The sequence below is a fragment of the Lissotriton helveticus genome, chromosome 10, assembly GCF_964261635.1.
Source record: "Lissotriton helveticus chromosome 10, aLisHel1.1, whole genome shotgun sequence".
NCBI lineage: Eukaryota > Metazoa > Chordata > Amphibia > Caudata > Salamandridae > Lissotriton > Lissotriton helveticus.
This window is the reverse complement of record NC_136071.1, coordinates 708,692,777-708,705,592: the sequence shown is the minus strand read 5'-3', so window position 1 is coordinate 708,705,592 and position 12,816 is coordinate 708,692,777. Positions and strand designations below refer to the sequence as shown.

At 44.9% G+C, this 12,816-nt stretch overlaps 1 protein-coding gene across 4 annotated transcripts in view; it reads right to left on the bottom strand.

The window, feature by feature from the left end:
• Nucleotides 1-12,616, bottom strand: part of RBM33 (RNA binding motif protein 33) — a 667,388-nt gene extending 654,772 nt beyond the window's left edge. For all 4 annotated transcript variants that reach the window (XR_013601648.1, XR_013601647.1, XM_078663257.1 and 1 more), the window contains exon 1: nt 12,419-12,616. Coding sequence is in view for 2 of the 4 variants with exons in the window: in XM_078663257.1 (XP_078519383.1) it covers nt 12,419-12,437 (19 nt within the window). In the remaining 2 variants the exon portion in view is untranslated. The remainder of the gene's footprint in view (nt 1-12,418) is intronic.
• Nucleotides 12,617-12,816: the final 200 nt, after the last annotated feature.

Genomic DNA, 12,816 nt, shown 5'->3' with positions numbered 1-12,816 from the left:
TCAACCAGCCTAGATACTGTTCCATCAGCATAGAAAATACCGAAGTCTTAACAGTTGCCTGCTTAATTCTATGATTTCCCACCCCTGGAATGCCCCAGGCTGAAACAATGCAATTTATTTTTTTATATCAGACAAACATATTTTCTCTGTGGCTGAAAATGTCATTTCTTTCAATTTTATTCACCTTAACAAGTATAGTGAAGCCAGGGAATAACACTACAGGAGTTCACCCCCAAGTTGTCATTCTAAAAAAATGAATGGTTAGCTCAACAATCTGATTAGATGTTTCTGACGTACTGGTTAAGTTGAACCCACCACTGTTGTAAGACAAATGCCAATTACTGCACTTGCCACTTCTATAGGTTTAGTTTTTGCATAGCATCATAAGCCTACAGATACATGGATATTGCAATACTCTCCCACATACGTAATTTCAAGTGGTAGCCCATTTACCCGGTTAGATTTCATTTTCATGTGCTTTAGTCCCAGAGACATAATTTTCAACTTAGCCACGTTAGTTTTCAGACCAAGTTGTCCATAAATCTGACTAATTGAGTCAACAGTTGTTCAAAGCCCAAGTCCCACACATCATAACAGTCATACACATAAAGAGGAGTACGACTCCACATAGCTATATTCTAGGCACAAGAAGTAACTGAAATTAGCTCTTCCTCTAAATTATTAAAATGCAAAGAAAAGAAAAATGTGGTGAACACACACCCCTGCCGAACACTTCTATTGGACAAATGTGTTGGTACATTCACCATCAGGGCCATAGACAACGTTGACCAAGAGACAAATTACAGCTTTAGGAATAATGCTACTAGCCCTGTCTTCTCCCCTACCACTCTCAACATTTGCCTTAACACTAGCTGATCCGCTTGCTGAAACACTGCTGACACGTCTATAAATGCTAAATGAATTCCCTCTTTATTTATTTTCACGTACTTCCTTAATTTCCAAGGCCCTCACCCACTCCCCCCCCCCAAAAAAAATTCAACTGTACATTTAAATTAACTCCTACAGCAGTTAAAATAACAATTCAAAAGGGAAATAGGTTGATAAAAGCTAGGATTTTGTTCAGTCTTCATTTTTTAAGATCAGAATATTAACAGGCAGATCGAAGGAAACAATGTTGGTGCTGCAAGCAGCATTAAGTATTTTAGTAGGTATCAGTGCCCAAAGAGATGGATTTTATTTGTACATAACCACTCGTTATAGGGTCTGTCACTACCTAAATTACTTAACGTTGGTACTCTGCTGTCTGGTAGGCTTGAGTTAGAAATAGTGATCAAGGTGGCAGGTAGACAAAGCCAGGTTTCTAGTAAACTATTAAATTCAGACATTCTAGAACGAAAAAAAACTCAACCATTGTCACCCAATCAACTTTCTAGGTTATTATTTTGAACAAATAATAGTTACCTCCCAGTGCCCATCTATCGACAAGAAAGGCAAGCTAAAAATCAATCCCATCTTTCTGCTTAACACCTCTAAGGCTTACGTCAGTTTAAAAATTGGATATTGGTTGGGGGGCGGAAGCCCCCCCTCAGGCAACAACCACAATCCTTGTAGGGGTGCACCACAAAAATCACCAAATTAACCTGTAATTTACCCTCTTGTAGCTAGTTACAAAAGCACCCAGGCTTAACTTAGAGGCAATGCGCCAGGTATTAACGCAGAAAACAAACTAATAAAGTGAAAGCACAACATAAATAAAATCACCCCCCAATTTAGAAAAACAGATTCCTCACTGCTCAACTATCTCTCCCAACCCCACCTCTACCCCTTTCACAATCTACCTTAAGCACCTGCCAAGAGTAAAACACGCTTAATCCAGCTTTGTTTTAATTATGCATATAACACAAAGATAAGCTTAAAATTCTAAAGCCTAAATGATCCCACACCTGCACCTTCCTTACCCACTGTCAATGACTGAATGACTTAACCACTTCATGTTTAATTGGGGGGGAAATTGAATTGTCACCCATGGAAAAAGGCAGCCCACAAACAGTATTCCGCCCTAACTAGCGCTAATAGCACAGGTACCCTCGCAATGAACATCAAGCAGCCTAAGTAACTTCATACACGCAGACATCACTCTGAAACCCCAAATAAGGTCTTAAGTGAAATCCTATGACTAGATTAAGAATTGTATCCAACATAAGCTTTTCAGTTAGACTTCTAACTGAGAGGTGTTGTAACTGGACTACAAGAACAGGCTTCATCTGTGAGTAATGAGCCTCCTAAATAAATTGCAACTGATCCAAAACTTAGCACCCAGACGTATCTTGCATCTTAAAGCATGGGTCAAATGGCCCCAGCCCTCTTGGCACTAAACTGGCTTCCATTTTCATGTCTGGTCACCTTCAAGGCACTATGCAGAACTCAGCTAGAAATCTCTATGAAAATATATCAAGATTCCTCCAGCAAAAATTACAAACTCACCAACATCAATGCAACAGCCGCTCAACAATTTGCTATTTATCTACGTGTCATGCTTCACAAAATAGTCAATGGGAGGCGTTCCTAATGAGACCAAACCCGCAGATTTTGCAACTCTCTTCCCCTGCACAGTAGGAAAAAAAATCTTGCCTGCACAGACGGATGTAAAAACGTGGCTCTTTAACCTTTAAGCACTAGTGTGATCCTAAACTTCATATGAGAATATAAAGACAACTCATACACTGCAACCTACTTCACAATAAATCACACCCAGGAACCATAGCCCTGTATGAACAAAGACGAACTGTGGTTACCCCAAATAGTCTTTCAAACTATAGTAACGACCCACAACAAGACCTTTCAGAGAAACAACTAGGTAAACGCACACCATGCTATGACTCATTGAGCGTGGACACAATGCAAATGCCACACAACAGCACTCTCCCATCTGCCTTGCCTACATACCACTGGCATGCATATTGGCAGAGTAAGTTACAGTCACTATAAACTTATACATCACACTCTTCTCGTCCCACAAAAGACACACTACAGCTGCATATTCTTCCAACCAAATACACCCAATTGTAAATTAACTGGCAGGTTGTAAGTACTACAATACCGCAATAGTTAGTTCAGTGCTATACGAATACTAGAAAACACAACATAACACCATTACTAAAATTGTACTTATTCGTTTTCTTACTCTTAAGCAAAAAATATGTTTAGACACCAACACATCTTTCAGTTGATGGAAACAGATCTAACCATCTCGTCCTTATCATAATAGTTCAAGAGCCCTAGTTGCTTTAAGTTGCGCAATTTTCTGTGTCTGTTAATAACCACAGTAACCAATGACAGTTTGTGACAATGTGAATCTGGAACACAGACCCCCTTCCATCCCCAATACATCACAGTCATGTAAATAATGTAATTGCTTCCCACCTAAGTAACTATCACAGTATTGCAAGAAGCTTACAGGACAGAAAGCACTTCTTGTGGCCTGTATTATACGGCGTTTCTGGTAATACAAATGTTAGATACAAAGCATGCCTAACTGTATGCTAAAACTAGGGACACAAAAACACACACTCTTAAAGTTTAGGGCCTAGAGAACTAATATTCTGAATGGTGGTGCTGACAAACAGTATATGCAAGATTGTCATTATTTTAGCTGCTGGGTGACATTTGTCGAGCTAAAACAAGTAACAGAAACACAGCAGAAAATAATCTTCCATTCCCCAGTCCAGAGTATTGTGTGTAGTGATTAGCACTGTAAGGCCATCAGGCCTCACACAGAAAAACTGAGAAAGAAGCAGAACTGGTTACAGTTGCTTGACTATCAAGAACGTCATTAACAGAAGCTTTGTTTGGGAGTAGAAATGAAAGGCTGTACCCCATGGGTACTCATAAACATTCCCCCGGGGGGCGCAAAGTACTGTCTGTGACAAGTCCGGGGGGGGGGGGGGCACCGATGCGTATAATGGGAGGGTCAGGGTGATGAAAGGTGAGCGTAGGGGGATGCGCAGTAGATACATGGTGCGGACAACAAACCGAGCCTTCACATGACTTCTGTCAGCCACCTAAGCTCTATTCTCATGCATCAAGAATTAAAGTCAAAGCATTACCTTATAATGTAAAACATGAGCGGAAAAGAGATACGCATCTGGTGGCTGACTTGCAAAATGTGAAACCAGAAAACCTGGTGTCAGTCCTGGCTTCCCATCTGATGAAACTGTGTGAACCTAGGCAATTTAATTTCACTTGGCCTACTATTTCTTCCTGAATACATATGAGAGCCCCTTAAAATACATGGAGTTTAAGAATAGGATATGTATGGTACAAAACAGTCTTGTGTTTTATTTAATAAACTATAATGGTGTTCCAAAAACATAACAACAAAGGCTACACTACACACAAGGTGCACCTGACAAATGACTTCCCTCTTGGTTCACTAATAGCATTCTTTTCAGAATGGGGGTGGAATGAAAGTTTCCAAGATCATGTTTGAAAACAATCACTGCCAATAAATGCCTCTCAATGCAGTGATAATCTGATCTACTAAGGTAAAACTCTCATGCATGTTAATCAAATACACTTATTTGCAGAGAGTTTAAAACTAAAGGCTTCTTTAAAACTAAAGGTGTTCCTAAAGATAAGTTGTCTAGGGCACTTTCTTTTTTTCATTATGGTTACTTTAGCTAATGCGTAAAACGTGTAAATACAATATGCAAGTTTGTTTTGCAGCTTTCTGAATGTTCCTGCGCTGTTAAGTGAACAGCAGCTCAGTGCTGCTGTTCACCAGGCAGCCACAATTAAAGGTAAGGAGGCCGCATGCGGCCCCCGGGCCATACTTGGGAGTATCCCTGCTGTACACAGACCTGCTTCCCTCTTGAGAATCATTGCGGAGAAAAGTAAAGAGAAACAGGAATGTGGGAGGAGCAGACAAAAAGAGTGATTGCTAGAGGGGATATGTCAAAGTGTCATTATCCAACAGCAGGCCCGACATCTTTCTGAGGTATGTGGGAATAGTTACAAGGCTTGTGATAAAATCATTAGGGTGATTATTAACAAAGCGCACTAACCATGAGGCTGATAATGTGTTAGGTAAGGATTAGACAAATCTATAAGGTAAAGTATGGATGTGAGGTGTAAAATTATTTGGGTTTTTCTAATGTTTACCTTGTTTTATATAATTAATGCTTAGATTACTCCATCATATGCTTTATGTGGAGACTGTACCTATATAAATTACCTCACTGTAAAATATCAACAGCTGTATGTCAACTATTACCAGGGAACAGGATGGAGATACATATACATACATAATTATATATATATATATATATATATATATATATATATATATTATATATACACACATACATATATATCCAACAAACGTTGCCTGCGTAGAAGAAAGCCGCCAAACAGGTACGTGATAGCCACATTTTAATATTTGTTGCAGGGAGCATTCAGGCACACACGGCAGGTTTTCACAAAATTAAAGTCCAGCAACGTCCGACGCGTTGCGTGTTAATTAACACTTCTTCAAAGACACTGGATGCCGAGTTCAATCACGGCGGTTTCCCAGCACCACTTACATATTCACATACCACCTCCCAAGTGGGCGTGGCCTCCGCAAGGTCCGATGGTCCTTGTAGTGCTGTCTCCTACTCCAGTGAGAGCCGTGACTGTACCCCGACATATTAAATCTTCAAAGACACTGGATGCAGAGTACAATCACGGCGGTTTCCCAGCACCACTTACATATTCACATACCACCTCCCAAGTGGGCGTGGCCTCCGCAAGGTCCGATGGTCCTTGTAGTGCTGTCTCCTACTCCAGTGAGAGCCGTGACTGTACCCCGACATATTAAAACCTTAAACTCCAGTGGGTGGTGAAATTCATGCTGATGCCCCCGCTGCTACTCTTGTCCTGCAGCAAGTGGAACCGGTTTCCATCATGACGGCGTCATGTGGCGTCGCCGCAGTTTTGTGAAAACCTGCATGTGTTCCTGAATGCTACCTGCAACAAATATTAAATGTGGCTATCACATACCTGTTTGGCGGCTTTCTTCTACGCAGGCAACGTTTGCTGGATATTTTTGCGGCTTGCCTGAGTTGCGTCGAAAGCCCCGGTGCTCAGCACTCCTGCAGTGACGCCACATAACGCCGTTGTGAAGGAAACAGGCTTCACTTGCTGCAGGACAAGAGTAGCAGCGGGGGCATCAGCATGAATTTCACCACCCACTGGGGTTTAAGGTTTTAATATGGCGGGGTACAGTCACGGCTCTCACTGGAGTAGGAGACAGCACTACAACGACCATCGGGCCTTGCGGAGGCCACGCCCACTTGGGAGGTGGTTTGTGAATACGTAAGTGGTGCTGTGAAAACGCTGTGATTGTACTCTGCATCCAGTGTCTTTAAAGAAGTGCTTATTAACACGAAACGCGTCGGACATTGCTGAACGTTAATTTGTGAAAACCTGCGTGTGTTCCTAAATGCTCCCTGCAACAAATATCAAATGTGGCTATCGCGTACCTGTTTGGCGGCTTTCTTCTACGCAGGCTACGTTTGTTGGACAATATATATATATATATATATATATATATATATATATATATAAATAAAGTAATCGCCTCCTCTCAATGAAAGAAGCAGGAGCCTCAGCGGGGAATTCAGTGGCAGAGCCTTTAATGACAAATGAATGGCGAATGCATTTCGGCCGGTGTGGCCTCATCAGCGCCTACGGTGGTGGAAACGGAAGTCCTGGCGCTCTGCAGTTCAAGTGCACCCACTCGCGCTGGATAAAGGCGAATGTAAGCTCCGCCCCTCAGCCAAAGGATCCTCAGGTGATGATGCGTAGGGTCCAATTGAATCTTTGGACTCCATTGCCCAGGATGCAGCAGTGGCTCCCAGGTGAATATATATACACACACACGTTTCTTTCTGAAGGGTTGTTTGACTCGTAACACGCTGAATTTGGATGAGCCTAACTCGTCAAAGGGTTGAGTGATATACAGCTGCCAGTCTGCTTTTCTCTTAAGGGGCTGCAACATGCATTACATCAGGCTACTCCGAGCAGCACATGAACTACTGGTAGCTTTCCAGGTACCTCCAAGTAGCTCTCCTGTGTGCAGCCTAGTCAACTAAATTGGAAGCTTGTGCTTTGTTGAATTAATGAGTGTACCAAAATTGAAAAGCATGTATTTGAGACAAAAATGTGTGTATTTTCAGAACTCATAAGCTGATGTGTGGGAAAAATGGTTGAATTTCCCAAATATATTTAAAGGTGATATTTGAATGAGAAAAATAAAATGGTATTTGGGAGATTTTATTTTACTAATAATATTAACTTGGTGGCAGGGCTTTGCACCTATGGCGGTTATGTATTACCAATGCAGAGGCCTTCCATACTGACAAAGCATTTTCACATTACTGCTAGCAACCACGCCTGATGCACTGAGGTGATCGCTGCTGATAATTCTGCATAAGATGGCCACTAATGTAACGTAGTCTGATGTGGTCTATTACGTTTTAAATAATATTAGTGGCTCAGGAGAATTTTCATCACCCGTAAGTAGCTTTTATTAAAGAAAAGGTTGGAGACCCTGATTATACTTTTGAGGCTAAACCAGGGGTCTTCAAACTGGGTGGCGGGCCACCCTAAAGGGGCCTCAAGTGATCCCAGGGGTACGCCAGGCTTGATCCAAAAGAAGCATTATGCTGATAACAGTGCTTTGTTTACAGCAGGAAAAAATGAGCAACAGTAATCAGCTCTGCAATGGGCCATTACTAACATCTTTTGTCATGTATATCCTGGCAGGGAAAAGATGTCAAAAAGGAAGGGACTCCAAATATTCTTCAAAACCTCCACCCCCATTTCTAATAATCACACTGTCGATACTTTTACACGTTAGAATGGCCTGCCTGACCAGAACAGTATGTTTGGCACGTATTTGATTGCATTTTTAAAATGGTATAAGAACATAACTGCAAGGTTTAAATAAGTCTAGACATATTTAAACATTACCAATTTAATCAAATGATTGTGAAAAATTTAGAAGGGGGGTGATGATATATATTTTTTCACTTGGGGGTGCATGTTAAAAACTTTGAAGACCAGTGGGCTAAACAGATCCGAGTGTGCCGCCAAGCTGCCAAAATGGGAGGTTCATGACACTTTCTTTCAAATCTTTAAATGAGGGTAGCTATTAATGACAACTAGACATCTCGATGCCTTGAGTGTGTCATTTCAATTTGCCATAAACGTTCACAAATAGGTGCATCAGAAGCCCCAAGATTAACTAAAAACAAACGGTTATATATCAACTGATCTAAGAAACCATAAATAAGACACCTTTTCGAAATTTCGGAAAACCATTAAGCTCTGTACAGTCTGTTAAGTGGGCTTAATCAACTTCTGAAACGGACCTCACTATCTAACACCAAAAAGCCCTTTTTGAACAAACTCTGCGCTCTACTAAATACATCTTTAATACAACCTATATCCTTGCTTTTAGACCAGACACGCAGCAAATTATCCTCATCTATTACCATTATTTTGGAACTGCTCAAATTATTTCTCGTAATAGACCATGCCACTACAGAGGGAATCCCATCCTAAGTACTGGTAATGCATGGCTGATCAAAACAGGGCAAACTGTGACTAGATGAGCAAACACCAATATGTTTCCCCAATATCCAGACGCACCGTATACCCGCCCACCTCCGTTCTTGACAAAGCCCTGCTAAGAGTGAGCTCCACCAGTCCTTCATGAACAAGAATAGTGTGACCCTGCATAGGCAGTAGCCCGCTGCCCCGCTAAATGCAGCACATGGGGAAGTATGTGTGTCTCAACTGTTTTGCATTGGGTTTGATCAATGTCCATTGTTTCATAACGTTCATCCCTGGACATCATGAACAATGTTATTGATTTTGAATGTTATGGAGTTCTGTTTATAGCCCTTATTGGTTTGTCATTTTATGCGGTGTCTCCCGGCGAGTAACACAGTTCTTGGGGGGTTGGCTTGTAGTCCTGTAACTTTATTACATTCAAGTTAAATTCTTTTAAATACATCTTCGCTTGGTGGATGCTTCATTTCAACAAACTGGAGCTACACTGAAGTAATTGGGTTTACTCATACAGATGGAGTTGGCAAAGCCCAACAAGCAGAGCATAAATACTTATTTTGGCAGACGCTCTCAAGTCTCCTGGCGACAGCTAAACGCTTCTCATAGCACAGTACATAAATAAGCCCCTTGACACCACACTGACCAAAGCAGGTGCTGATCCACCTCTCCTTGTAATCAGAGAACAAAATACCCAGGATAAACATGTAATGAGTGCTCGACTAAGCTCATAACAGTTGTACCACCCATTGTATTTTTTTTTTGCGTAATCGATGCTTTAAACGGGCAGGTACTCCCTAGTAAAGAGTACCTCCACTTCAATTTAAAAGGGGTAGTACCTGCATTTCGCAGCACTGTAGCCATACATATAATGGGAGTACGTCCCTTCTCAGAAGCAAACAGGTACTCTAAAACGTAAGTGCCGTCACTTCTATATTTCCATTTAAAGCACGGAGTTACAGTTTGAATCCATCGTTTAAAGAGTGGACATGATCAAGTTCAGCAACTGCATTATTGTCTGGATAACCTTACCTCTTGTATTGTAATGTTTAATAATTAAACAAGGAGACGTATGTAGATCGAAGAGTTCAGTTTATTCACCACCAGTCTGTTTAAACCACGCACTGAACTTAAAGCATCAATAACAGTCAATTCATTTTACTGATCGTACTTGACAAAGTCAAGCGTCTCTGAACTCACATTATATAGCCTACCACATGTAGTAATATTGTATACCTTAGATCACGTCCTGTACAGCAAAGTGTTGCTCCCCAGACCCCATTCATTATCAGTGCATGAGCCAACCAATTCTCCCCTGATCCATTACCTATACTAATAGTGGACTAATCACAGCTGCGTCCACTTCAACTTCAGGAGAACCACGACCCACCACCACCCGCAACTGGTTACCCGCAGGAGCTGGAGCAAGATCCCCGCCGACCAGCTCACCACCTCCCTCAGCCAGAACCCTCCCGCCAACACAACGGACCCCAACGAAGCAGCCCGCAACTTCACACAGTGGCTCACCAACTGCGCCGACGACCTCGCACCTCTGAAGAACCCACCCAGCAGACCCGGCAGCAAGAAAGCCTTGTGGTTCACCAACGAACTCAAAACCTCCAAGGAAAAACTGCTGCACCCTCGAAAAAGCCTGGCAACACGACCAGACTACAGAAAACATGACAGCCCTCAAGAACGCCACCCGCATACACCACCAGTTGATCCGCACCACCAAAAGAACAACATTCCACTGGACAACAACAACCACAACAGCAAGGAACTCTTCAGCATCGTCAAAGAGCTCTCCAACCCCAGCGCCGGAAACAACAACATCACACCATCGCAAGACCTCTGTGACTCACTCGCCTCGTTCTTCCACCGCAAGATCGCCGACATACACAACAGCTTCAGCGCACAGAACACGCACCCAACCACCGAACCAACGCCCCCCACCACCACCCTCTGCAACTGGACCCCGGTCAGCACCGAAGAGACCACCCACACGATGAACACCATCCACTCCGGCTCCCCTGCCCGCACCACGTCTTCAACAAGGCCGTCTCCATCATCGCACCCCAACTCCGGGACATCATCAACATCTCCTTCACCACCGCCACCTTCCCGTAGGGCTGGAAGCATGCCGAGCTCAGCGCCCTCCTGAAGAAACAGACATCGGACCCCACCGACCTCAAGAACTTCCGCCCCATCTCGCTCCTCCCTTTTCCTGCCAAAGTAACCGAGAAGACCGTCAACAAACAGCTCGCCGCCTTCCTCGAGACAAACGGATCCCTCGACCCCTCACAGTCCGGTTTCCGAGCTAACCACAGCACCGAGAACGCCCTCATCGCAGCCACCGACGACATCAGAGCATTGCTTGACAACGGGGAAACAGCTGCCCTCATCCTCCTGGACCTCTCTGCAGCGTTCGACACAGTTTGCCACCGCACACTAATACAGCGCCTCAGCAACACCGGAATCCGAGAGAAGGCACTGGAGTGGATCATCTCGTTCCTCGCCGGAAGTACCCAGAGAGTCCGCCTCCCCCCGTTCCAATCCGCGGCCACCAAAGTCATCTGCGGCGTACCTCAAGGATCCTCGCTCAGCCCCACCCTCTACATGAGCCCCCTCGCAGCCATCGCACGCCAACACAACCTTAACATCATATCCTACGCCACCCAGCTGATCCTCTCCCTTACCAACGACCCCGCCACCGCCAGAGCCAGCCTACACGAAGGAATGAAAGACGTCGCCGAGTGGATGAAGAACAGTCGTCTGAAACTGAACTCAGACAAGACGGAAGTCCTCATCCTGGGATCATCGCCCTCCGCCTGGGACGACTCCTGGTGGGCCCCTGCCCTGGGCACCACCCCCAAGCCAAAGGACCACGCACGAAACCTGGGCTTCATCCTGGACTCCTCCCTCTCGATGACCAAACAAGTCAACGCCGTCTCGTCATCCTGTTTCAACACCTGCGCATGCTCCGAAAGATCTTCCAATGGATCCCCACCGAAACCAGGAAGACGGTCACCCAGGCACTCGTCACCAGCCGACTGGACTACGGGAACACCCTCTACGCGGGAACCACAGCCAAACTACAGAAAAGACTCCAGCGCATACTGAACGCCTCCGCACGACTCATCCTGGACATCCCCGCCCACTTGAGAGACCTGCACTGGCTCCCCGTCAGCAAGAGAATCACGTTCAGACTCATCACCCACGCACACAAGGCTCTCCATGACCTGGGCCCCAAGTACCTCAACAACCGCCTCACTTTCTACACGCCCACCCGCCAGCTGCGATCGACCAGCCTCGCCCTCACCACCGTCCCACGCATTCGCAGAGCCACCGCCGGAGGAAGATCCTTCTCCTACCTGGCGGCCAAGACATGGAACTCCCTCCCCATCCACCTACGGCTGACCCAGGACCACCTCTCCTTTAGGAAGCAACTCAAGACCTGGCTTTTCGAGCAGTAACGGACCCCTCCCAGCGCCTTGAAACCCCAGCGGGTGAGTAGCGTGCTTTATAAATCTGATTGATTGATTACTGCTGAGCCGACATTGGTTTTATTTACAGTACATGCCTGATCGCACACCAGCGCAATGTCGGTGCTTTGTTGAGCCCACCCTTAGTACTGACAGTACATGACAGCTGCAAATAACGAGGGTCTGGTTGATCCCATTTTCAGCATGCCATGGTATGAGAGACCTCGTATGCGAGCACGGCATACCGCGTAAGCCCCCTTTACATGCATAAGCCCCATTTACGTGCATTAGCCCCCACAACTTGGGCCTGCTTCTGGCCGTCCTCTCTTGCCACAATCAAGCGGTAACGTCCCCTTGCCTACCTCCAAGAGCGGCAGCCATGGCGCCAGGCAGAGTTAACACTCGGCAGAGCCGAGGTTCTCTCTACACACAGAACTCGCTCCTTCTTCGAACCCCCAGGGAGCCGCAGCGCTCCAGGCCCTCAGTCTCCGCACCAGCAAAACAAAAACCCCACAACATGGCCACCGGTCCTCCTTCCGGTGCATGCTGGGAGCGGAGGAGACTACGGTCGGGCGGAGGCACAGAGGTTGGGTTGGAGCAGTGTGATGTGCCAACAACAAAGAAGGACTAGCGTGCATTTTACGCTTGCTAATGAGACGGCCACCTTGAAAAGAAAGACTATTCGCTTAATACAATAGTAATATGGGTAAAATGGAAGAAGTTAAAGCGAATCGACGCCAAATCACACATATTTATAGTA